This window comes from Pollachius pollachius (genome assembly GCF_949987615.1).
Source record: "Pollachius pollachius genome assembly, chromosome: 17".
In the NCBI taxonomy this organism is placed as follows: domain Eukaryota; kingdom Metazoa; phylum Chordata; class Actinopteri; order Gadiformes; family Gadidae; genus Pollachius; species Pollachius pollachius.
This window is the reverse complement of record NC_136950.1, coordinates 13,240,784-13,264,333: the sequence shown is the minus strand read 5'-3', so window position 1 is coordinate 13,264,333 and position 23,550 is coordinate 13,240,784. Positions and strand designations below refer to the sequence as shown.

Below are 23,550 nucleotides of genomic sequence, written 5' to 3'. Positions count from 1 at the left end.
GTACTACATCCAGGGTCGGTTCCTAACTGTAGCCCCTAGTACTACATCCTGGGCCAGTTCCAAACCAGAGCCCTTACCACTGCATCCAGATCGGGCTCCCCTAACCGTGTCTGTCCTACCTCAGCAGTGTGGATGCCAAGCTGCTCCTTCTCTCTCAGAGTGATTACAGCCGCAGGCAAGCTGAAACCTAGATTCAAGTCCAGAGATAGGCAGCATTTAAACGTCGGACGAGCTAGAATTTAGCCGTTGGAGACTGAACAGTGTTGTACAGGACGTGAACATGTACAAGTCGATTGGGTTACTTTCAATTCACAAAGTAAATAGAAGCTGTGATTCATTACGCAGCAATTGTTTTCATTGTTTTTACAATGATCATTAGTTCTCCTCATGGTACACTTGGGTAAAGTCCACATTAAGTTCATCATGACTATAGAATAAAAAAGCAATACCTATAAACGTGATGATGATTATAAATTTAAAATGCACAATTTAAGCTTACCATTGGATGCGATGTGAGGACTGGCCAGCAGGGAGTGCTGTGAGGCAGTGTCCTGAGTCAGCATTTTAGGCTGGAGATACAGAGGACAAACTGAACTAAATACAAGTAATAATACCTTTTTTAATTTAGAAAACCCCATTACAAAATAGAATCTGCTAGATCTCTAAACTGACACTTATCACCGATATGTTATGGGCATGAAACTGAATCTGAACTGTGATCTGATTTCAGAACTGTGATCTGAATGAATCTGACATGCCTCTTTATATTCTGATGCTAGTGCATTTATTTTTGATGTATACAATGTAAGGTCGGCTTCTCACTACTATGTAAACACTGGCCATCAATATGGTCTAATGCCAAGCCTATTGAGATGCTCTCTGCATTCATTACATTAAGGGAGTTAATTAAGCTAACACAACCAACTGTCCCGCATCCATCACATGTCAAATCAACCCCAATATAGTTACTTAATCAATACATTTGATAACAATGATTGGGACCATGAATCCAGTTTGTCATTGGGTACAGTATGGACATTTTACTACAATATTTAGGCTATTTTGTTTAATTTATTTATATATGAGGTCAGTCTGGTCTTTCAATCACATGGTTATGGAAAACCTTATTTTTTATGTAAAACATTGAAGGACATAGGACAAAGTGCATTCTTTAACCTGCTAACTTCACCCAAGGCAAATATTGGCTGTTTATAAACGAGTGACCAAGCGAAAAGGCTGCATTGTGTCTGACATTCTGTCAAACTTTAGGTGAAAAACACTTATATCATAGATATAACCGTGCTAGTTTGTTCATATTTTTTATGTTATGTAGTTGTATTTATGAGTAGGGTTGGGCATCGAGCATCGATTGGAACCGGGACTAACATTCCGGTTCTCCCGGAATCGTTCAAATTTTAAAATTTCGATTCCTAGTTTCGATGCCCAGTCCGCCGACCGGAAGAAGAAGCCTCCGAAAACTAACGAAGAAGAAACTTCCGGAGAAGCCGCGAAACTGTTTATGCTCGCGTAAACATGGAAACTGTGCGGCGGCGCTCGAAAGTGTGGCCTAACTTTAATAAAATAAATGACAAGTCGGCTCGGTGCAACACTTGCAAAACGATTATATCGTGCAAAGGAGGGTGTACAACCAACATGATTAAACATCTCCGGGGTCATGGTGTAGAGATAACAGCGTGCCCCGTCTTTGACGCGCTGCGCCGGCGAGAGAGTGGAGAGAGAGCTGCAGACATACCAGGAAATTCCACCGGCCATTATGTCTGAGGACCCTGTAGCATGGTGGTGGAACCAACGAAAGACTTATCCTTTGCTGGCAGATCTTGCTTTCTCATATTTATGCGTTCAAGCTTCATCTACACCCAGCGAACGTGTGTTCACCACTGCAGGAGACACTATCTGTCCAGAACGCTCACGCATACTGCCTGAGAAGGCAGATATGATCATTTTCCTCAACAAGAACTGTTTCTGATTTTATACTGTACCTGCTACTAATCTGGGCTAGGTTGTACAAGTTGCTCCTCTTTATTTGTTCAATATTCTGCACCAGGTTAGCCCATCAGTGGGAGCTCAGTTACATGTTTAAGTACCTGCAGGATGTCTAAATGTGAAGTTTTCAAAAATGAATTAAACTATCTTGTGAAAAGTATACCTCTGTGAAAAGAAAATTCATAACATTTATATTCATTTCATAGATTTGATATTCATATACTAGTTGAAAACAGCCCTGTGAGAAATTCAAAATGAAGTTCATAAAAAGTAAAAATTTCATAGAAGTAAAATTCATGGAGAAGTTCAGACTATTTCATCCAGAAAGACCTCTGGTTAGCTAGCTCATTTAAAACATGTAAACTTTTTTGACCCTGCCTCTTAAGAGAATCGGAATCGAGAATCGTTAGGAACCGGAATCGAAACGAGGAATCGGAACCGGAATCATTCAAATTCAAACGATGCCCAACCCTATTTATGAGTCTCTTTGAATAGTCTTACCTGAAGTATCATGAAGTCAATAATTGGTAGTCATTTTGACTTGAAGGACTCAGACAGGGCAGTAAGTCTACTAATATCCTATAAGGAACTTGAAACTGAGCTCCCATTTAAGATCCTACTTGCACTTTGAGTCTGCCTCGTGCATGAAAAGTGCTATATAAATAAAGTGGCCTAGCCTTGCGTTTAAACCAAGGTCAAATAGAAGAATATTTGTTCTAGTACCATTACTATTTCTATATATAAGTGACTACAAAGATGGTCCACCCAAGCAAGGTAGAAGTTTATTCAATAAATACAGGTTAGTGTTACTGTGTACCTGCTGTACCTTGTAGGGACTGGGCAGCTGATACACTGTGTGTGTCGTTTACATGTCAGTGTACCTGCTGTATCTTGTAGGGACTGGGCACCTGGTACACTATGAGTGTGTTGTTCACATGTCAGTGTACCTGCTGTTTCTTGTAGGGACTGGGCACCTGGTACACTATGAGTGTGTTGTTCACATGTCAGTGTACCTGCTGTTTCTTGTAGGGACTGGGCACCTGGTACACTATGAGTGTGTTGTTCACATGTCAGTGTACCTGCTGTTTCTTGTAGGGACTGGGCAGCTGGTCCGCCCGCATCAGACCAAAGAAGGGGTCCTGAGCTCCCTCTGCCTCCTCCATCAGAAACAGGTTGTTAGGCACATCCAGAGTCGCCCTGAACACCAGAGACGTGAGGTAAGAAAACAAAGTAATGCAGGGTGAGGACTCTTATCTTCTGCCTTCATGTATGACTCAACCAGACAGGTTGCCTCAAGGGGCAATGTTATGCAAGGAAAGAGCAGAGGTTGCAAGATATGTTTCGCACATATATCTGTATCACATATAATAGAGTTATGACCAGAGTGCAGCATTGCATTAACGTAGATCATTGAACAGCTTCCCTTCAGTTAAAGAGCAGAGCCCTGCTTCAGAACATGTGTGTCCCAGGGTAGGGGTGATGGAAGAACAAAGTGTGTTTGGCACCTTTATGCCCCTGGGGTACCTTCCAATGGTGTGTGTGTGCGTGTGTATGTATGTGTGTGCATGTGTGTTGTGTGTGTGTGGGTAGGTTCGTGCATGTGTCTCTGTGTGTGTTCATGGCTACACATGCGTAAGCAGACCGGAAATAACATCGCCTTTGTTGAACCTTGTGGGAGGTGAAAGATGACATGCAACTGAGGCTCATTTTTTTGGTCTTAGTTGATCATCCAAAATCTGAAATTGACGATGATCTAATTAACAGTGAGTAGTGTGATGCGTGTATGCTTGTGCCATTATTATTATTATTATTATACATATTTTTAAAACCTGTCAGACTCTGCAATATCGATGCGGTTCCACGGCGTGGGTCGTAATAGACGCTCCACGGTCTGCTGTGAGTCCTCTGGAATACACAACACACACTGATGACTACACACTCACACACACAAACACACACACACACACACAGGAGGCCCTCGCGGGCCTGTGTGTGTTTCATTGAAGCAGACCCGCGCTGGCACGCTGATGTGTGTGCCACTGACGATAGCAGCAGTATCTTGCCCTCTGAGGCTGGGCGGGTATCAGCCACGATGACGCCATATGATTTCATGTGATGTGACGTGCATTATGACAAAGGCTTGATGCACGATCTTATGACCATCGCTCGCCCTCTCTCTCCCTTTGTGAAGAGGCGGCTCACGAGGAGAACACTTTATATGAACATAATGCACAATGTATGTGATGCGTACATCCACAAGGAGATGGTTTGGTTACCCTTTTCTTTGCATGTGATTGCCACACTTGTTGTTTTGTAGCATTACATGAGGTATTGTTATCTTTAATTCCTATTTTTGTTACCGTGTTAATTTTTTTTTGGATAAACCTTGTCGTTCTCATTAAACATACTTCATTTTATTAAACATACTTCATTTTTGCGTACTTATCCCGTTGATAACTCCTATCTACATTGAGTGAAGAGGCCTATTTGTTTTTGCACCGTGTTATCTGATATGACAAGAGTTCGGTGAAGAATAGAGTTCAGATAAACAGATCAATACAGGTATCTAAACAACGTAGGCCGTCACAACACTAGCCAGACATGCTTGATTTTTTAAAGAGTACCCATTCCAAAGGAATCTCCTATTTGAAAACAGTCTTTTCAGTTGACAAAACCCCAATGCCGAAAGAATCAACAGCTACTTAACCTTCTGGCTGAAATCCTATTTTTCTATTTACTCACAGTGCCTTGTATTGTCTATTGTTCAGGCTGTGACCTTTAAGAATGATGGATGAATTAGACGTCCTTATCCATGCCAGTCTAAAATACACCAAAATTCAACAATGTGTTCAATCACTTTCCGTCTGTATGATTTGCTTGCAAGTCCATAATTAGGATTTAACCACACAATTGATTCACCGGATGGCATCATCATTCGTATGGCGAACGTTGTGACAACAGGCAGACTTTGTCTTAAGCTACTTGGCATTCATAGTGCTCCCCTTGTGTCCAAAACAGCATTTGTGTGATTCATTTCCCATCTTGTCCGTGACAAAGCCCATTTGTCAAATGACCACCGCCAAAAACCCAAACAAAAATAACAAGGGTGCAGAGAGAGCGGGTCTGAAACGGATCAGAGTTCACATCCATGCTGTGAAATGGAGCCAGCTGGACGGACGAGGTGTCACGAATCACAGGAATCTGTTGATGCGGAATAATTGCCAAAGCAGTCATTGTCAAAGCAATCCGTTGTCTTTTTTTATTTGTTTGTTTACGTGTGGCGTGTGAGCTGTCATGCTGGATATAGCGTTTATCGATTGCATTCTATCCCATAATAATTTGTCCACAGCAGGGAATTTATGTTCTTGTCAGTGTGACTGAGACACTGGCTCGAGCCTCCCCCGACTCCCTTCAGCATCTAATGTTGTCATCATCTGAGGCCCATTATGGATTTTCATATTTTTCTAAATTAAAAGAGGGTGGTACAGACAACTGTCCTGCCCACCCACACATGCTCAGGTACACACACACACACACACACATGCACAAACACAAACAGCCCCCTATATGTCCTTGCACTTTTCTTGTCCTTCACTGTCGTTCATCCCCCTAAAGCTCCCGTCCAGATCGCCCACACCCCTGAGGCTATGTGCTTGAGACAGACCCTGATAGAAGCTATCTACGACCTCTTGATCTGTCTGTCGTAGATTCCCTTCTGGGGTAATATAAAGTGTGTAGCTACTCCCTGCTACTACCACCACTTCCATCAACAGCATGAAACGAAAACCTCTTTCTCCTCTCGACCCAATCTCTTACCTCTTCACTCCTTTAAGAAATAAGACTTTTTCTAAAGTGCTGTAGGTAGGATTGAAGAGTTTAAGAGAGAGAGAGAGAGAGAGAGAGAGAGAGAGAGAGAGAGAGAGAGAGAGCAGGAAAGAGGATGATTTAGAAACTACAAGTGTTGCGTTCTTGAACCTCTGATTGACAGGCATGAAGGATTCCCTGAACAAATCATGGAAGAAATGGTAAGAAGCCGGGATCGGCTTAAAATCGAAATTGTCTCAGACACTGTCAACTCGAAACACATATTCTCAGTGTATTTCTTCTAGTGTTTATTAGTTAATTATAGCGAACACATTACACTGAAAAAAAAACACGCATTTCAAACTTACCAACATAACGTTCACTCCCAGATGGGAAATGAGGGTCCTATTATTTATGTTATGTTTTAAAAACATCCCATCCTTATGACGTGGCCTAAAGTTATTCACTCACCTAAGAGAAAGCGGCATTGATTGTGATAGACGATTACCACTCCGTACTGCAGTTGAGAGGACAGGTAGAGCGAGAACCTGGGCTTGGGAAGGTCAGGGGTCGGCGGAGGAACACGGACCAGCACGTAGTCCAAGATGTCCTGGCTAAAACAACAAGAGGCCACCGTGACGTGGGGGATCCCGGTTTATTTCTTGAACCATCAGGCCTTATGGTGAACCAACCTTTGTGTGAGTGACTACCTAGAATCGATTAGCCAATATTTTAAATAGGGATGGGCAACGATCGTCGAAGAGTCGGAGTCACGTAGAATATCGAATAATGAATGTGCTAGACACGTCATATGCTAAAGACGTGTCTAGTTCACCGTCATGCAGGCTGTGTTCAGTACAATAAATAGCGATCTGTTTTCGGCGCATGTATAATAATATTAATTTTGATTTTGAATGTTGATGGCGCAGTTGTTGAAATAAACAGATTGATTTCATACAAATCATAAAAGCCTGACCCTGTGCCATTGTGTTTGCGTGTATACGAGGTGCGTGCGTGCGGGTTTCTTGATTGACCGATTTTCGAATATTATTCGATTACTTCTCAGCGAATATCGAATAGTATTTTTTGCCAGAAATGCACATCCCTAATTTTAAATGATGCAAAAACGAATTATGAATGAACAATGAATACAAGGCAAAGCCGGTCGACACTTTGAATCATACCGTGTGTATTTTGTGAATAGAGAATGACCTTACATCCATCACGCTGCCGAGTATGGGTTATCTTACCATGTTCGCCCCACGTTGACCTTCATGAGTTCTCTGCGGTTCATCTTGATGCCTTTGGTGGCCGCCAACCTAAACATCATCACATGTTTAAAAATGCTGCGATACTTTGTTCAAGCCCGAATGTAGTCAATGTTATCTTGTTTTGATATGTTTTGGTTTTTTTTACATGGAAAGCGTCGCATCTTGTTGAATTTATTTAAATGAAAACAACCAATTACAGTCTGGCGGCTAGCCAGAAACAGACATCCACTCACCAGATTGTTGAAAAACACCCAGTGTGTCGATGAAGGACATTTGGATAGTAAAACATTTTCTTGATTATCGACTTAAACTGTTTGTTTTTAAAAAAAAATAAAAATAAACAGCTAATAAACAATACGCGGACTCACACAGCGAATACGCAAAATATTTGGCTGCTGTTTGAGTATGTGGACTTTTATTTGGTTTTCCGGATTTCCCGCCTCCAATCCACTTTCGCGCGTGAACGATAGACGTCAACAAGGTCGAAGCAAAAAGGGGCTGATTGTATTTTCAATCGTATGGACATTTATTTCATAACACATAAACGAGGTTGGCTTTGTACAAAATCAATGCGATACAAATACAACAATATATGTTTATTATACCACATCACATCTGTTTGTTTCAATTATGAACTTGAAGGGGCAGTACAACTTAAACTAACGGCGAGTGTCTAATAAAACACGCTCACTTCTGTAATAAGTTTAGCATTGTGGAAGTAGAGCCTCCATCCATTTGTAGGAAAAGCATGCAGACCATGATGCAGACCGCCGAGTGACGTGATATGGGGAAGTAGTGGACGATATGCCACGCCTCTCTGCGCGAGGCGGGGACCGACCGCGAGTCAGCGGCGGACTGAAGCCTTCAGAAGAAGCTCGCAGGACGTCTTGCTGGTCCTCACGGCTCGTCTGGACGCAGAAGGTCCTTCAAAATGGCATACCACAGTCCTTACAGAGCACCTCCGACTATCAACGCCCCGCCGGACCAAGGCTTTCTGTGGAATATCTTCCAGAGGTGAGTGTAAAGACGGTGTTTCCCCACACACTCCCTCACTACTACTCTGCTATAGGAGAGCTGTCGTAGTGTAGTAACGAAGCGAAACGAACACCGGGGTTGTGCTTTTGACTGCGTCGAACGAACAGTGGACTTCGATCCCCCCCAAGTTATGCCTCCCCTTTCTCATGTGTTCCCCAAGTTTGCCTGAAGAATTGCATACATATTGAACGATTGACTAAGGGGTGGAGGTCGGAGACGAGGGTGATTTCCACCCATAGCCCCTGGTTTTCTGCTATAGCTTCCTGGAATGAGTGAAAGACTAGTTGGGACTTAACGTAGTAGACATTAGGGCAACCATCCGTCCTGCTTGGTTATGCAGGGAAGTGAAGTGATTAGAGATCCCCAACCAGCGGAGTTAAAATCTGCAGATTGACTCACTCACCAATCACAGCCGAACTCGACTGCAATGGGATCCACGTCATCAAGCTCATTGCCTTTACATTTCAATGTCTTTAAAAAAAACAAAAACCTTTACACGTCGGAGGCAGGTGACGGATGTTGACGCCGATGTCAGCTGATTGTAATTCCGTTGGTCGTTGTTTTGTTTTTAAACAGAAGTAAGAGGTGGACGTGTGTCATTAACTGCTGGTGAGAAGGTCACACAGTCAGAAAGGGGGGGGGGTCCATAGTATGTGGATAGTATGCTATGGAATTATGTAATACTGCAGAGTGCTTGGTAGTGCTTTGCTTTCTTACAACATTGGGATGCTGCGGGCATCGCAGGACCAAGAGACGCCTTACAAATTATTTATGAGGCGTGCAAAAAAAAAAAGCAGAAACCCATTGAGAACCTCAGGGTCTTGCCATATATCTCCCTTGCGCTGACTAAGGTGCATGGGAGAACCACCCTCTCTCCTCCTCGGTATCTTCTTTTGGGTTATGGCTTAATTTTCAGCCGACACTCTTTTTTTCTGCTTTCACTCTCTATTCCTAGAGTGATACACACCACTCCCCTGGGAGTTCACAGACACTGATGCCTCCATAAAAACACCCAGTCCTCCGGCTCAGCGCTTCATTCCGCATTCTGCTCGCGCCTCAGAGTACGCAATTTGGCACAGGAGCGCAGGAATTCCCTCGGTCATGTGACATTGGAGCATGGAGTCATTAGTGCGTGGTCAAAGTCCTGGCTCTCCCCTCCCACTCGATCTCTCTATCGCGCACAACAAGGCGATCAGGGACGGCTCATGAGTCACCGACGTATGGCAAATGACTCACCTTTTTTGCGTGTTATAAGCAATCCACGCCATTCGTTTTGCGTCATGCATTGGAATTCTGTCTTTTTTCCTTCCTTCCCACCTTTCTTACTGTCCTATTCATGATCCCAGTGTTCTTCCATTTGTAGTGGACAGATTCGTCGATGGTGTTGTTGTGTAGCTCCATATAGAATGGACAGTATGTTGTCCTTTCTAATTATATCTATGTATCGTGTAGAGATGACAATGGGAATTCCGTTCCTTGAACAAACTTTGAGTTGATTGACAATGGCATGACAATAATAATGTCCCACCCAGTACTCAACCAACAATGTCAAAAAGTAGCATACCTAAATACAGCAGCTTTGTGAAATCAACCCAGCAGTTAAACATACAACTTACGAAACAACTATTAGAACAGTGTGTACAGTGAAACATTCCTTTCTTCAATAAATTCTTGTAATATGGCAAGAGCAGAAAGATCTATGGGTTATTCAAATAGGGGAGCGACTGGGAAGAATTTCATGCATGTTAGACACATAGAAATCTACAGCATAGAAGTGGCTGCCTCCTGTGAAGTACACCCCTGGAGTAGACCTACTGGGCTGGGAAACCCCATATTTTTTTCCAGGCTCCATGGTGACACAGCCTCTCCCTGAAAAACAAAGAAAAGTCGCACGGAAAACAACCTCACGGTTCAGTTTCGCCTGCAAAACACTTTTCCAGAGTGATTCCTTCAGCGGAAACTTTGAATCGCAGGGAAGTGTTAGCGACAGTAAACCACTGTTGCCAAAGCACTCGGCTGGGGTCTGCTTCGTACAAGATGCATCGCTCTGACAACAGTAGGGCAACAACGGCAGATGGTGGCGGCTTTTCGCTTCAGGCCGGGCTCCAACCATAATGGTTCCCTTTATTCTCACGCTCTCTTATTTATTTTTACACGCATAGAAAAACCGGCAAGGTTAGTTGACTCAGGGGGGAGAGTGTGACAGGCTGACTGAGGTTGCGAGCGAGCAAGCGATTGAATGAATGTGCAAGTGAGCTAGGGGCGGGGTGGGGGCGGGGAGCGGAAAAGGTGGAACGCCTTCACATGCGTGCATGCACAGAGCAGGCTTAGAGTCAATCCATCTTTGTTTGGTCAAGGTTGAGCCCCCCCCATCCCCCTACCCACACTGCCTATGCTATTAACCTCCCCACGTCTCCCCTCCCATGCCACAAAGCTATCCTTTTTCTAGAGGTGTCGCTCTACCCCAGCACGGACCCCAAGGGACAGCGGCTTATTTATCTTCCTTGGATACCTTCCCATTTTGTTTAGTTAGGTAAGGGGGGGGTGGAGCAGCGATCAGTACCAGGAAGAGGGGATACAGACGGCCCTCGGGAATCAAACCCACACCCCGTACCGAGTCGGTGCTTGGGTCTCAACAAAATAGTTAGTTTTGTTGTTTGTTTTGGTCGAGTGACTTCCTGTGACTCTGACTCGTTCCCAGAAGGGGTCCGGTGGGCCAAGGGAGTGTTGCTAAGAAACCACCGAGTCACTGGAGGGTTGACTCAGCCACAATTCATAAACTGCCAGGGTTGGATCAGAGGACCGCCCACCTCCTGCATGTGTCTTTGCAGGAGGTATGGTACGACTGGTGTCCCTGACATGAAGACTTCAGAGTAAGACGGATTATGAGTTAAGCCAGGCTTGTTATGGTCCTTTTTACTCGCAAATGGATGTGGGAAAAAGTGGATTTTATGGTTAAAAAAAAGCTTGTTAGGAGGCTTCTAGGCCACTATGGTAATTAGCCTACATTTAAAAAACAAAGGCACAATGTGTAATTTTTCATTGATTTTAATTGGATGGTTTTGAATGGGAATCTTTATTGGGGTATTTTGCTAAAAACACTCTACCGCCCTAAGGTTTTAGGGATCTTGTTATCTAAGGTGTGAAAGAGTCAGAGCTAGGGACCTGAAATCCTCTCCTCCCTACAAAGTAGATGACGACATCACTGCTGCTCTATGGGGTCTATTTCTACCGCTGTGTGTGTGTGTGTGTGTCTCTGGTCTATTCTATTTATTTATTTGTCGGTCTGGCTCCCCTTCCCACTGCAATAAACAATTTATTTAATGTAACATTTTGTCATTTAACAACAAACCATAGGTTTATCGTATGGCTCCCCACCTTTGTTGCATCTTACAGACACACAAGCGCACATGCAAGAAAACACACACATACACACGGAGAGTGCCAGCAACACAGGCAGTTTCGTGTGTCGCCGCTCCTAGACCATTCAATCATCCACAATGGGCTGTAAACGCTTACACGGGTCAGGGGGGTATAGGATTTCTCTTTGGCGTGTGCAGACGTCCACACTCATTGTCTGTGTATGTGTGCAGTCATTAACGGTGGCCGTATCTAATCTTTTTTCTCCCCCCCCCCCAGGGTGGACAAGGACAGGAGTGGAGTGATATCGGACACTGAGCTTCAGCAGGCCTTATCAAATGGTAATCAACGTTGCCTCCCTTGTCTCCCCCTTTCACTTTATGACTTTAGTTTTGGGTTTTGCTTTGTTTTGCTTGTTTCTGTCATACCTTCTCCTTCCATTGTTCCAGCTCAATGCCTTTCTCTATCTTCCACTGTCTCCCTCTCTCTCCCTCACACTCATGCTCTTTTTCCGTCTCCTTTTTCTGTCCTGACCTCTGTCCGTCCTCGGCAGCCCCTTCATATTTCGCATTGTCTCTTCTACTATGTTGTTATCTGCTGTTCCATTAACTTATGCAGGCTTTAAAGAGCCAGTGAATCCATGGTTTAAGCCGGAACTCAAACACGATGAGATTTAGAAAAATGTGTTTTGAGTTCTAGGATGGAGGAGGGTGTTACGACCCATGGTAACTTTGTGATATTCTTTTCGTACCGTTGATGTGTTTAAGAGATATAGTGAGCGACGTTGTATATGAAATCGGCCAGTCCCTGTGGCGTTATACTCAGAAGCTTAACCTGTAGTGTAAAAGCGTTAAAGTGAGCTATGTTGTATATGAAATGCCCCAGTCACTGTGGCGTTATACTGAGAACCCTCACTCGGCACGCGGACATCAAAATATACCCCTGCTCAGACGGAGCTCCACACATCCACACACCGTTGCATTATACTATTGGTGTCCGGGAAGCCTAACCCCCTCTCTCTCGGAAACAATCATAAAAAATAAACTGCTCCCAGAGCAAGTGTCCACATTCCCACCTACCGTGGCGGTATACTACAAGTGTCAGAGAAGCATAACCCTTTCTCGGTCAACCCCTGCCCAGGTAGAGCTCCACACACCAACAAACACCTCTTCGCCATCGTCCCTTCGTCAGGAGAACGATGTGTAATATTTCAGGCACATCGGCGTCATGAAAATACTTTAACCTGCGCTCGATTCAGTGTGGTTGTGAGTGGAGTGTTTTGGGGAGACTGGCAAAAACATGGGATTTTTCACCTGATTTCTCTTAAATAAGGTCTCAGCTTAGTACAGTGACAAATTGTCAAAGATCATACAATAATTTTACCAAATTTCAAGCAAAAGAAAATAATTGTTTTTGATTCACTGGCTCTTTAAGCGTCTCCACTTCTGTCTGACAGCTCAGCTTGTTCTCTCTCGCTCCATCTCCCGCCTTCTCTCGCCCCCTCCCTCTCGATTCAATCCCCCCACTCCTTCCATGTTTCCTTTTTGGCCACAACCAATCACCGTCTGGATTGGTGTTCTATTTTGGTCCCAAAATGGCCAATGAACAGTTCAATGATTACAGGGCCTTTTTTCCTCCTTCCCAATCCAGCAGACATAAAGCAGGCAAAGCCAGTCAAGGTAGCTTAGAAAGGAAACGCATCGTTGCGTAGTCCATTGTGTCAGACGGCAGAAAATGGCTCGCACTGTTGTTGCCAACAACAGCGGTAGCAGCCTCCAATACTGTAAACACTATGCGACGGATCAGGACCTAATCACCTAGCAGCCTCTGTGGTATAACTTTGTCTCTTCTGAAGAAGAGAGGTTATTTGTTATTGAGCTGCTAGCTCCATTAGAGATGGAAGCACACAGTGTTATCTGAAAGCCAAATGGTTTTAAAAAGCCTGGTCCTTGGCTATAGCACACACTGTAGCCGTGCACTTTGAGAATGACAACATTAGTAGTGTTGTAATTATGTTTAAGTCAGCCTTTTAGTCCTCATCAAGCAACACCATCAAAGGTTTTCTTATTGAGTGAATAAAATAATGGGAATGGAACCACTGAAGGAAGTTTGTTTGTAAAAAAAAAAAAAATGCCTCAGCGAGAGAGGAAGAGAGAGAGATGAAAGGCCCAACATTAAAGTCTTGTGCTAGTTCAGGGACGCTGCTTCAAAGCAGCCTTGCTAGTATGAAACGAGGGCTGTGCTGCAGCCTAATCAGTGCTGCTTGACGCTCGCAACCCTGCGCTAAAACCTGGTCATCGGGCTTATTGATCTCTAAACGAGTTTAATTAGAAATCAGCGTTTGGCCTCATCGCTGAGGAGCCGGAGGGCGGGCTGAGATGTGGCACCTGTCCCGCGAGGCGTCCACCATCATGGGCGGCTGGCCATTAGCACCGTCTGTACGGAAGAACGAAAAGGAAAACAAAGGGGCACATTGATGCAAGTTGCTTTGAGTGTCGGATGAACATACACACAAGGTTATGTTGCACATTGGGTCTCTTGGGCTAACGCCTAGAACACTAGCCCGCTCAGAAGGGAAATAATAAACAGGGTGGGATGGGAGTCCTTGGCCCTGGTAGAAAAGTCCAATTTGCGCGGTTCACAGGAGCGCTGCCGTCGTGACAGGGAGGGCTTGATGGTCGGCCGGACACCTTGATGATACACGGGCACCCTGCAGCCTTAAACGGCAATTCAGGCCACTGTTCCTGGTGTTTCTGCTTTCGAGAGATGCAGTTGTTGGGCTAAGGCTCTGTTAGAGAAAGTGTAGCCCGTGGGTCAAGTCGATTGTTATTTTATTCTCAATGGGAGGTTGAAATGTCTGGTTTTTTTGTGTGTGTGACAGGCTTTCTTGGAGTCCATTCGCTGCTTTGTAGAAGGCTTTTGGACAGGTTTTTTTTCTTCTTTTTTTTTTTTGCTCGGAAACATCCCCATTCTCTCTACAGCGAGAGGGAGAGCGAGAGGGAGAGCGGAAGGGAGAGCGGGAGCGGGGGGGAAGAAAGCGGTGTTTGTGTGTGTGTGTTTGTGTGGGGCAGTGTTGGAGGGAGAGGCGGGGAAAGAAGCTGTTATCGTTCTGCACAGAGGCTCTGGCTCAGCATGGTGATAAGCCTGCTGTGTGTGACTACAATTATGGATCTCAGTAGAATTCAGATTGTTAATTGTTAGATTATTGTTTTCTATATCAGTGTTTGCGTTTTGCATGTTTTAAGTATTATTCATGCATCAGTGTTTGTGTGTGTATGTGTTTGTGTAGGATGTCTTTTATGTTTCCGTGTCTCATCCTTCTCCCTGTGCAGCCGAATGCAAAACGTTTTTTTTCGGCACGCTCGGTCGTTCATCTGTCAATATGTGCATGCTTGTTCATACTGCGCAGTTCTCTCTCCCCCTCCCTTTCCCTCCCCCCCCCCCCCCCCCCCCCTCCCTCCTGCGGCCGTCCGCACGAGCCTGCGCCAAACACAAGCTGGCTCTCCCCTGCAGTTAGCCTGGCCAGCCAAAGGCACCGGCAGCGCACGGCATGCACCCATCCCCGCCTGCAGTGCTCTTGTCTGTCCGCAGCGCGAAGGACACATGCACATGGACCCATACATGCACACGCCCCCAAATTTGTGAACTCACTCACTCACTCACTCACTCACTCACTCACTCACTCACGTACTAGTTCACTGGACCTGGACCTGACTGGTCCTGTTCATCCCTTCATGCAGTCATCCTCATTATTTCCCGCTCTTGGTGTCCCTACCCATCCCTGTCTCTCACCGATGTTTCGTCTCCTCTCCTCTCCCTCTGCGTGTGTTTGTATTCTGATGGGGGACTCTGTTTCTGCATCCTCTCCCACCTTGGCTCTCTCCTAAGCCTGCCGTGATCTGGTTTCTTCATCCTCCCCTGAATACGTTCTCCCTTCACTTGTCAGCCGTCCCCTCGCTCCCAAATCCAGATAAGCCCCCCGGTTCCACCGTACCACCCCCTGTTCATCTGGCGGTCACCTTTTCTTGACTTGTTAGAGGACAGTGCTGTTTTTGTGACTTGTTTTTTTATTGTCTGCCTCGCCTGATCTTTTTACTTTTCGGAGAAAACACTTGGTCTGGTCTCCCAGTGGTTTGTTATGAAAAAAAAAACGGGCACTTTGAAATATGAAAACAAGCCGCCCATACTGGCATTTAGTGGTCTGCTTCATTTATGGAAAACAGTGTTTTCATGACTAACGTTTCGTTTCCATCTCCCTCAGGGAGGTATGGCATCATCTCCCTGCCCGCTGGGCCCTCTCTCTCTCGCTCTCTCTCTCTCTCAGTCTGTCGCTCTCTCTCTGTCTCTTCCTCTCTTGCTCTGTCTCCATCTCTCACTTGCCTTTCTGTCTGTCTGTGTGTCTGTGTCTGTCTTTCGGTCTGTCTCTCTCTCCTTTTTTCCTTCTCTCTCTCTCTTACTCTGTCGCCTCTCTCATTCTGTCTCTTTCTTTCTCTTCCTCTCTCTCACTCTGTTTGAGGCTTTCTCTGCCCCTCCCAGCCTGCCTGCCATTTATTGCTCTCACACTTCTTGTAATAATGTTACCTTCCATCCAATTTCTCTCCCTTCCTTTCTTAACCTCCCTTTTCCTTTACCTCTCTGTCCCTTCCTCCATTGGTCCTGAACGGGAAGCAGCCTGCCCCCATTGAAAAAAATGGATGTGTGTGTGTGTGTGTGTGTGTGTGTGTGTGTGTGTGTGTGTGTGTGTGTGCCCCTTCGCACCCCTATTTCTCAGTGACACCACTATATAGCCAACACAATATACAGAGAGCAGCATTTTAACCTCCCCCATTGCTAGCCGTCGTCAGATTTATGCCTCCCCTTGGCTGGCTCTGTGATTGGTCGAGGGGCCGTCGCAGTAAACCTCCCAACCAGAGACAAGAGGGAAAAACTACTCTGTCCAAATTATTGGAAGCAAGGGGTAGACAAAGTAGTCTGGCTCAGGCTCGGCCAATGAGACGTCTTGTTTTATGTCTGTCCTCTGGCTGAAGCTGATGATGCAATGATAGAAATGGAGTCCACGCTGAAATGGGTCGATAAAACGTCAATGAAACATCATGAACGATGTGCGGGGGGGGGGGATTATGATGAAGTCAATACCGGAGTCTGTACTGTATGTTCCTAAAATAATTGAGTAAGTTTTACCCAGGCAGCGAAGCGTTTTCCCCCCTCCGTCTGTTCGCTGCCTGCCTCATCGATCAGGGTCTTCACTCTACAGACTCCTCTTCTGTTTGTGCTGACTAGTGGAGTGGCTTCCTTTGGCAGGGGTGTGGTGCTGTTGTAACGCTCATCCAGTGAGGAAAGGGCCTTTGTAAAGTGGAAGGTGGAGACGATTGGGTGCCGGCAGGGATGTTGTAAAAACGAAATGGAAGCTTATACTAGACTGGAGTCTTCTCCCGTCCCTGGAAAAAATTGGAGAATCAAACGGCGTGACGGAAAGAAGACCACCTGTCTTTATCCTCGAGGACAGAGCGGGGGATTCTGCGATCATATGCTGTCGCGGTGGACGGTTAAACCGCGCCAAACATAATGTCTCAACGCGTACAGTATCACGCTTTTATTTTCCAAACGCATTCGGTGTCGTGCTTTTAATGTGGAGAAAGCATTGTTAGGTGAAAACGGATGTAGATATATATAACTAATGATTTAACTAGTGCTTTGATGACTGTGACATGAGTCAGCAATGAGCCAATCATATTATTAGTTATCTGGCTCAGTGGATTTCCTGTTCCAGCGTCATGAAAAACCCTTTCCCAGTGGTTTACAAGTCAAGGTCAAATGAGTACCGTTGTGAGTGGGGAGGGGGTTAGGTTAAGGTAGCCTTGTTAGTAAGCGTTTGTATACATTGGCTTTTGGTTGGATTTGGCCAGCCATTCACTCAAGGGCCTGTGTGCATGATTGAGCCTACAGACATTCCTTACATGGATCTGCAAGCGACCACAGCCTTTGCAGGTGTGTCAGTCTCTGCGCCCTGTTTATTTCCACACATTGCTCCCCCCCCCCCCAGTTGGCGGTTGGTGCCGGCAGTGAGTAAGGGCAGTGTGTGTTCTGAGACAGAGAGCGCCTTGTCACAACACACACGCACACGCACACGCACGCAGTGACTAGCGGAGATGACCTCACAGCTTGCGCCTGGTTTGAGGAGACGAGGGTCTGTCCCGGCATGGTCAGGGCCATTATATTGAACATAGAATGGACTTCACTGAACAGAAGGAAGAAACCGGTTTTCATGTCAATATTATTTATTCAAATATTGTGTGTTGCATGTACTTTGTGCAAATAGAATCATCAGTGTCAATGTGAGTGCACTTCTTTCACTGCACCAGAATCCCTTGGACCCCCAGTAATGTATACCTCGTCCAGGGTGTGTGTGTGTGTCTCTATGTGTCTGTGGAGAAACATCCCATTCATAAATGCTGTTTCTGCTTGGTATTCCCTTCAATGTTGTCCTGGTCTTGCCCTTTTTTGAACTCCATATCCCATGTGCTTGGTCCCTCGCTGGTATGTTCTAGGGCTTCATTCGGACGTCTCGGCTGCCTCCCCCTCTTTCCCTATCGAAGCGGACAGATAAGTGTGGTGGATTTAAAAGCAGCGGCCAGGGTAGAGAAACTTAACAGGATGATTAGAGGCAGACTATACATTAGCTTCTGTTATCTGCAAGTCCAGATTGTCCGCTACATAAACGATGTCCACTCATTTTTGCAGTGTTACCGCTCATGGGTTAATAAGTGCTTAAACTCGAGTTGACCCGTGTCACCGGGATACATGATGTAATATAACAACATGTTGGGAGTACAAGAATATGTATTTTCTTCTCTCTTGTTCTCTCCATTGGTCATGGTGGGAAATTACCTACCCACCCAGAACTATGGCGGGGGGATGATAAGCATGCATATTTATGATCATGTTAGTCACAGGGAATTTTTCATTATGCAGAATATACAGTATAGTACATTTTCCAGCTTTGGCTTTCACTTCGTTATTTTGGTATTATTATTATCTCAGACTTAAGTCACACACAACGTGATTATATTTAATGCACAACCCGCCCCTCCATCGACTTCCTACCACTGACTCATCCTTCATGCTGCACAGAACCACACAATGTGGTGAAACCACGTCACCATGAGCTTAACATGGCGATACGACAAGATGGTCACCTAGAAAATGGAAAAATATGGTGTGTGTCATGACTACTGTAAGGGCGGCTTTGGAATGTGTTCTATCCTCAGAGCGGTCCATCGTCATGTGTGGGTGTGTGTGTTTGTGTGTGTGTGTTGCGCCGATGAGGTATTTTCTGACCAGCATATTGCTGTATGTGAGTGTGTTACAGAATGTGTTCTGCGGTTGTGTTACAGAATGTGTGTGTGTTTGTGTTACAGCTTGCGTTACCGGATGTATGTGAGTGTCTACGTGACCGTCTACCGCTATGCTAAATGTGCCAATGAAGCCGTTGTCTCTCTCTCTCTCAGGTACTTGGACTCCCTTCAACCCGGTGACCGTGCGCTCCATCATCTGTAAGTAGTCATTCCAACAGCTCGACCAGCGCCTGCCCAAACCGGCTTTTGTCCCCGGCACCCTCAGTCACTTCCTTGTTAATGTTTATGCTCCCCATGGCAACCGGCCAATGTCATTCCTTTCAGTTTGTTTGTGTTCGTCCAAAACAATCGAATGGAATAAATAAAGTCCCGCATCCGTTGGGCTCTGGCAGAGGGTAGATTGGCAGGCGTTTGGTGATCCGGTGGTGAGGTGAAGGGGGGGCAGGATGTGGGCGGAGGGATTGTGGAAGGTTGACCGTTCTGAGGTGTCTCTTGACACGGTCTCATTGGTATTGATCTGTTGACTGGCATCCTCGCCACGGCCATCACGGACACTTCGTGCAGTACTTCGCTGTTGCGTTCACGTCGAGCCAGATGCACCGGTGCATGCCCGGTTACCAACGTTACCGCAGTACACAAGTCAACCCATGGAGACGGCACCGTAGCAATTACTGCTGCTAATTGGCTGAATTCGTCTGCATGTGGTTCCACCACCTGACTCTGTTTAGAGGAATTGGGAGAGGAAAAACGGTTTGCGTTGTTTGTGTGTTTTTAGTGCCTCTACTGCCGTGTTTAGCTAAATAAATGTGTTCACATTGTCTCTCCCCTCTCTATCTTTCGGCCACTTTAAAACAACCAACTTCATTATTCTCATTATTTAACTTTCAAAATAGGGTTAGGGTTGTCAAATAGGAATGAATCTCCCTTAAATTCTTAAACTTCCAGACTGATCTTTAAAGACCATTGACCATTTGGCAAACAATTCAGGCTTACGTATTCAAACAATTGCCTGGCCAGGGGCCGGCAGATTATTCCATTCTGGCCAGTGCAAAAACACAATTCTAAGAGTTAATTTCAGACCTTGTTCCCAGATATTCCCTTCTGCTTGCTGTTAAACAGTCTCCCTCGTGCTTTGGTGTAGCACACAGTCCCTTTCTGGGCCTAATGGTGATGTGTCATGTACATAATGTCATGAAGCTGGTGCTAATGTGACACTCAGCCTGGGGATGACAGTGAGGTTCACTCAGTGTTATGTCATACTTTGATGTTTGACGTAATGTGTGATCCTCTCTCTCTCTTTCTCTTTCTCTCTCTCTCTCTCTCTCAGCCATGTTTGATCGGGAGAACAAGGGCGGAGTCAATTTCAACGAGTTCGCCGGCGTGTGGAAGTACATCACGGACTGGCAGAACATTTTCCGCACCTACGACCGCGATAACTCGGGCTTCATCGACAAGAACGAGCTAAAGCAGGCGCTGACTGGATTCGGTGAGCATCAAAGTATGCCCATTTAACTTGAGGTCACGTTTGCCGTGGAGTGCTGGAGGGGGCCCGCCATGGCTGTCTCTGGTACTGTTTGTCCACCTCCCTTCTCCAAATCCAAAAGATCACACTTGTCGTGTTGCTTTTGTGTTGTGTTGTTGTGACCTTTGTCTTTGTTAGTGTGCGTCCAGGTCTGTCTTGTTGCATGAATAGTTTGAGTATAAAAACTTGTTTTTTATCCTATCACTTTTTGCACGTGACTTTCTCCTTTTTTGTAATCTGTGTCTGATTATGTTGTGCCAAATTGCTGAATAATATTTAAAAAAGAATGCGCATTTGAAAAATCGAATGGGTTATAGTCATCTAATAAAATGGATTGGATACTTATACTAGAAGCCTCTTAATTTACAAATACCTGTGTCGTGCTTGGCTGAATGCTCTTAGCCTCTTTTAGGCAATAGTTTGGAAACAGAGAAAGCCTAGTTCTGGAAAATTAGGTGGAAAAGTAATTAAGCTCAGCTTAATAAACAGGAACTTCATGAAAACATTGGGGTTAGGGGAACTCTTGCTGTTTAATAAGCTTGGCGTATTTATCTGGACTACTTTAGCCAAGATTATTTGTTTCAACATATTATACGTTTTTGTTATTTTCATATCAGTGATTGGCAGAAGTTAATTTCAGATACAAAAGAATGCCGCAGACGAAGCCTTTATCAGACATACAGCAGAAATACAAAGCACACACTCTCTTTCTACATTACTACACAAAATCCCCAATCTTGGTGGGGTTTGAAATGCAAGTTTCCGGTGGAGTTAAAAATTACCAAAGATTGTGGAAATATACCCACACGCTACATGCATCGATCCAAGCAACACACATGTTCTTATAAGCGATGCATGTCTCAAGTGTGGTGGCTCAGTTGTGTTTGAATTGTGTCCCATCCAGGCTACCGTCTGTCTGACCAGTTCTACGGCACGCTCATAGAGAAGTTTGACCGCCAGAGGAAGGGACAGGTGGCCTTCGACGACTTCATCCAGTGCTGCATCGTACTACAGGTGAAGAAGACACACTGTTTATTCAGTATAAATCATTGTACATCATATATATGTACAAAATATGCTACTCGTATCCTTATTTATTTTTTGAGGACAATGAGCTTTTCCCTGGGCCCGTATTTCCCTGTACAGTTGTATCATTCCAATTGTCTTCTAAATTGTATTATATTTAGGCCTGCTTGTGCTCTACAATGACAGCCTCTTAATAGCGATGTGTCTGACCGGAAAAACCCGTACATCGACTGTATGTTATCAGCGGAACCGGAAAGGATTGATGTTTGTTTGATTGTTTGATTGATTGAATGCCTCTAGGCTCCAGCTGATTGGATTTGTCAGAGTTAAACAACATAGATGTTAAAAAGTTCCATTGGAGGACTTGGTAGGAGTCCCTGCTCACTATATAATTCTATCCATAACTAGTATGGCAGTATAGAGAAAAATATATAATAAAATACAAATATGTGTAATCATGAGGTTCAAGCCTCTTTCCATTATGATGGCGTGTTCACATAAATAAACAAAAAAGCATTATCAAGAATCAAGTAGAACAGGATAGGCTGTTGCTTACCCAGCTGTAATCATCTTGGTTCAAAACCCAATTTCCGCAATCTCCCTGTTGTCATCCATAAGGCCAGACTAATCCACCAAAAGAAACAGAACGTGATCTCACCTAGGTCCTGTTAGGACCTAGGCTTGGTCCTAACAGGCCAGGCGTCTGCAAAACACTGCGTTTTCATTGAGTGTCTTCCTTTGCTGGTCAACCCTTGCCGGGTTGGCCCGTCACCGCGCTAACCACCCCTCCTCATGCGCTGCGTCCACAGAGGCTGACGGATGTCTTCCGCCGCTACGACACGGACCAGGACGGCTGGATCCAGGTGTCCTACGAGCAGTACCTGTCCATGGTCTTCAACGTCGTATAACGGCACCCGGAGAACCGCGGGCGCACACAACAAGGAGCACAACTGGACACAACCGTGCCAAAGCAAACGGCACCCCCCCCCCCCCCCCCTCATCCATCCTCCTCTTCCTCCCCCCGTACCTCCGTATGCACAACTCTACAAGATTCCTTTTATTTAAAACATTAACGTTTTCTTTCCTTTTTTTTTGAACACCCTCCTGAATCCGCAGGCCGTAAGTCCATGTTGCAGCAACTGAATGGTTTACACGGTTTGCTGATAAACTTTTAACTCCTGAGAGAAATTAATAGAAACGTAATAAAAACGTTGAGTTCCTTCCGAGACATGCAGTGCCCCCCCCCACCCCCCCTCCGTCCCATCCATCGCATAGCAGCCTTTTTTTTACGTGATGTTCGAGCACACATCGGGAATCTACTGGATGCCCTGTTATTTTCCAACCTCGCCATTACAACATACAGAATATTATTGATAACGGCTAAACTTTTTTTTTTTTTCATTATAGAAGAGAAAATCTTGTAGTGCTTATTTCAAGACCAATTTGGTAAAAAAAATAAACGGGGGGTGTGGGGTAGTGGGTGTTCTGGCTGAGGAACCATTAAGGACAATACTCATGCCAGTCTTGTCCTCCCAATGTCCATTGTCCATAACGGTTGTTGGATGTCTTAATTATTGTTATTCTTACAAACAGACCTGACTATCTGTGCTTACAGTATACATGAATTGTATTGTAAATATCATTTAGGGTGCATCGCATGCTTTTTCGGGTTCAACCCCCAATGTTGAAGCATGCTTCCTCATTTTTCCGAGATTTACTTTGCTCAAAGCCATGTTTACAAAAACTGTGAGAGCAGGCGATGACCTGCTTTTGAGATTCACTGACATGCCAGCTTACATGCCATATATTTGTATAAACGTATTTTTAACCAGTAAATCCATCTATATGTTAGAGCGATTCATTTTAGGTTGTGAATAAGCATACGGTTTTCGTGTGGCTTATTTATGTGCATGATGCCTTAAGAGCTGTTAAAAGAAAACACAAGCAAAAGAGGAGTCTCTTTTATTAAAAAAAACAATTAAAAATTGCTTGTATTTGATTTATTTTCTGTTCTAAGTAACCGGGATTATATTGCTGCCAAATATACATATTACTGACTCCGCTGTGACCTCTGCTGTTCGCCTGAAGAATTACATCAAGGAGTTGTACTGCAGAACATCTTTCTTGAGTAAATGTTTCCATACGGCCGTTTATCGGGTTGCACTTTGAATTT

The 23,550-nt window shown here is 44.9% G+C and overlaps 2 protein-coding genes across 2 annotated transcripts in view; one reads left to right on the top strand and one right to left on the bottom strand.

Annotated features, from left to right (window-relative positions):
* Positions 1-7,368, bottom strand: part of rec8b (REC8 meiotic recombination protein b) — a gene marked incomplete at both ends in the record, with an annotated part of 15,236 nt that extends 7,868 nt beyond the window's left edge. Inside the window, 7 exons of the mRNA XM_079754621.1 lie at positions 120-187; positions 500-569; positions 3,084-3,201; positions 3,834-3,909; positions 6,280-6,422; positions 7,059-7,127; positions 7,313-7,368. Coding sequence (XP_079610747.1) covers positions 120-187; positions 500-569; positions 3,084-3,201; positions 3,834-3,909; positions 6,280-6,422; positions 7,059-7,127; positions 7,313-7,368 — 600 coding nt within the window. The remainder of the gene's footprint in view (positions 1-119; positions 188-499; positions 570-3,083; positions 3,202-3,833; positions 3,910-6,279; positions 6,423-7,058; positions 7,128-7,312) is intronic.
* A 560-nt stretch (positions 7,369-7,928) lies between these two features.
* pdcd6 (programmed cell death 6) lies at positions 7,929-23,356 on the top strand. Its single transcript, XM_079754728.1, has 6 exons — positions 7,929-8,093; positions 11,754-11,815; positions 18,983-19,027; positions 20,157-20,315; positions 21,256-21,365; positions 22,187-23,356. The coding sequence occupies exons 1-6, from the start codon at positions 8,011-8,013 to the stop codon at positions 22,283-22,285; spliced, it is 558 nt and encodes a 185-aa protein (XP_079610854.1). The 5' UTR covers positions 7,929-8,010; the 3' UTR covers positions 22,286-23,356.
* The last annotated feature ends 194 nt before the right edge of the window (positions 23,357-23,550 follow it).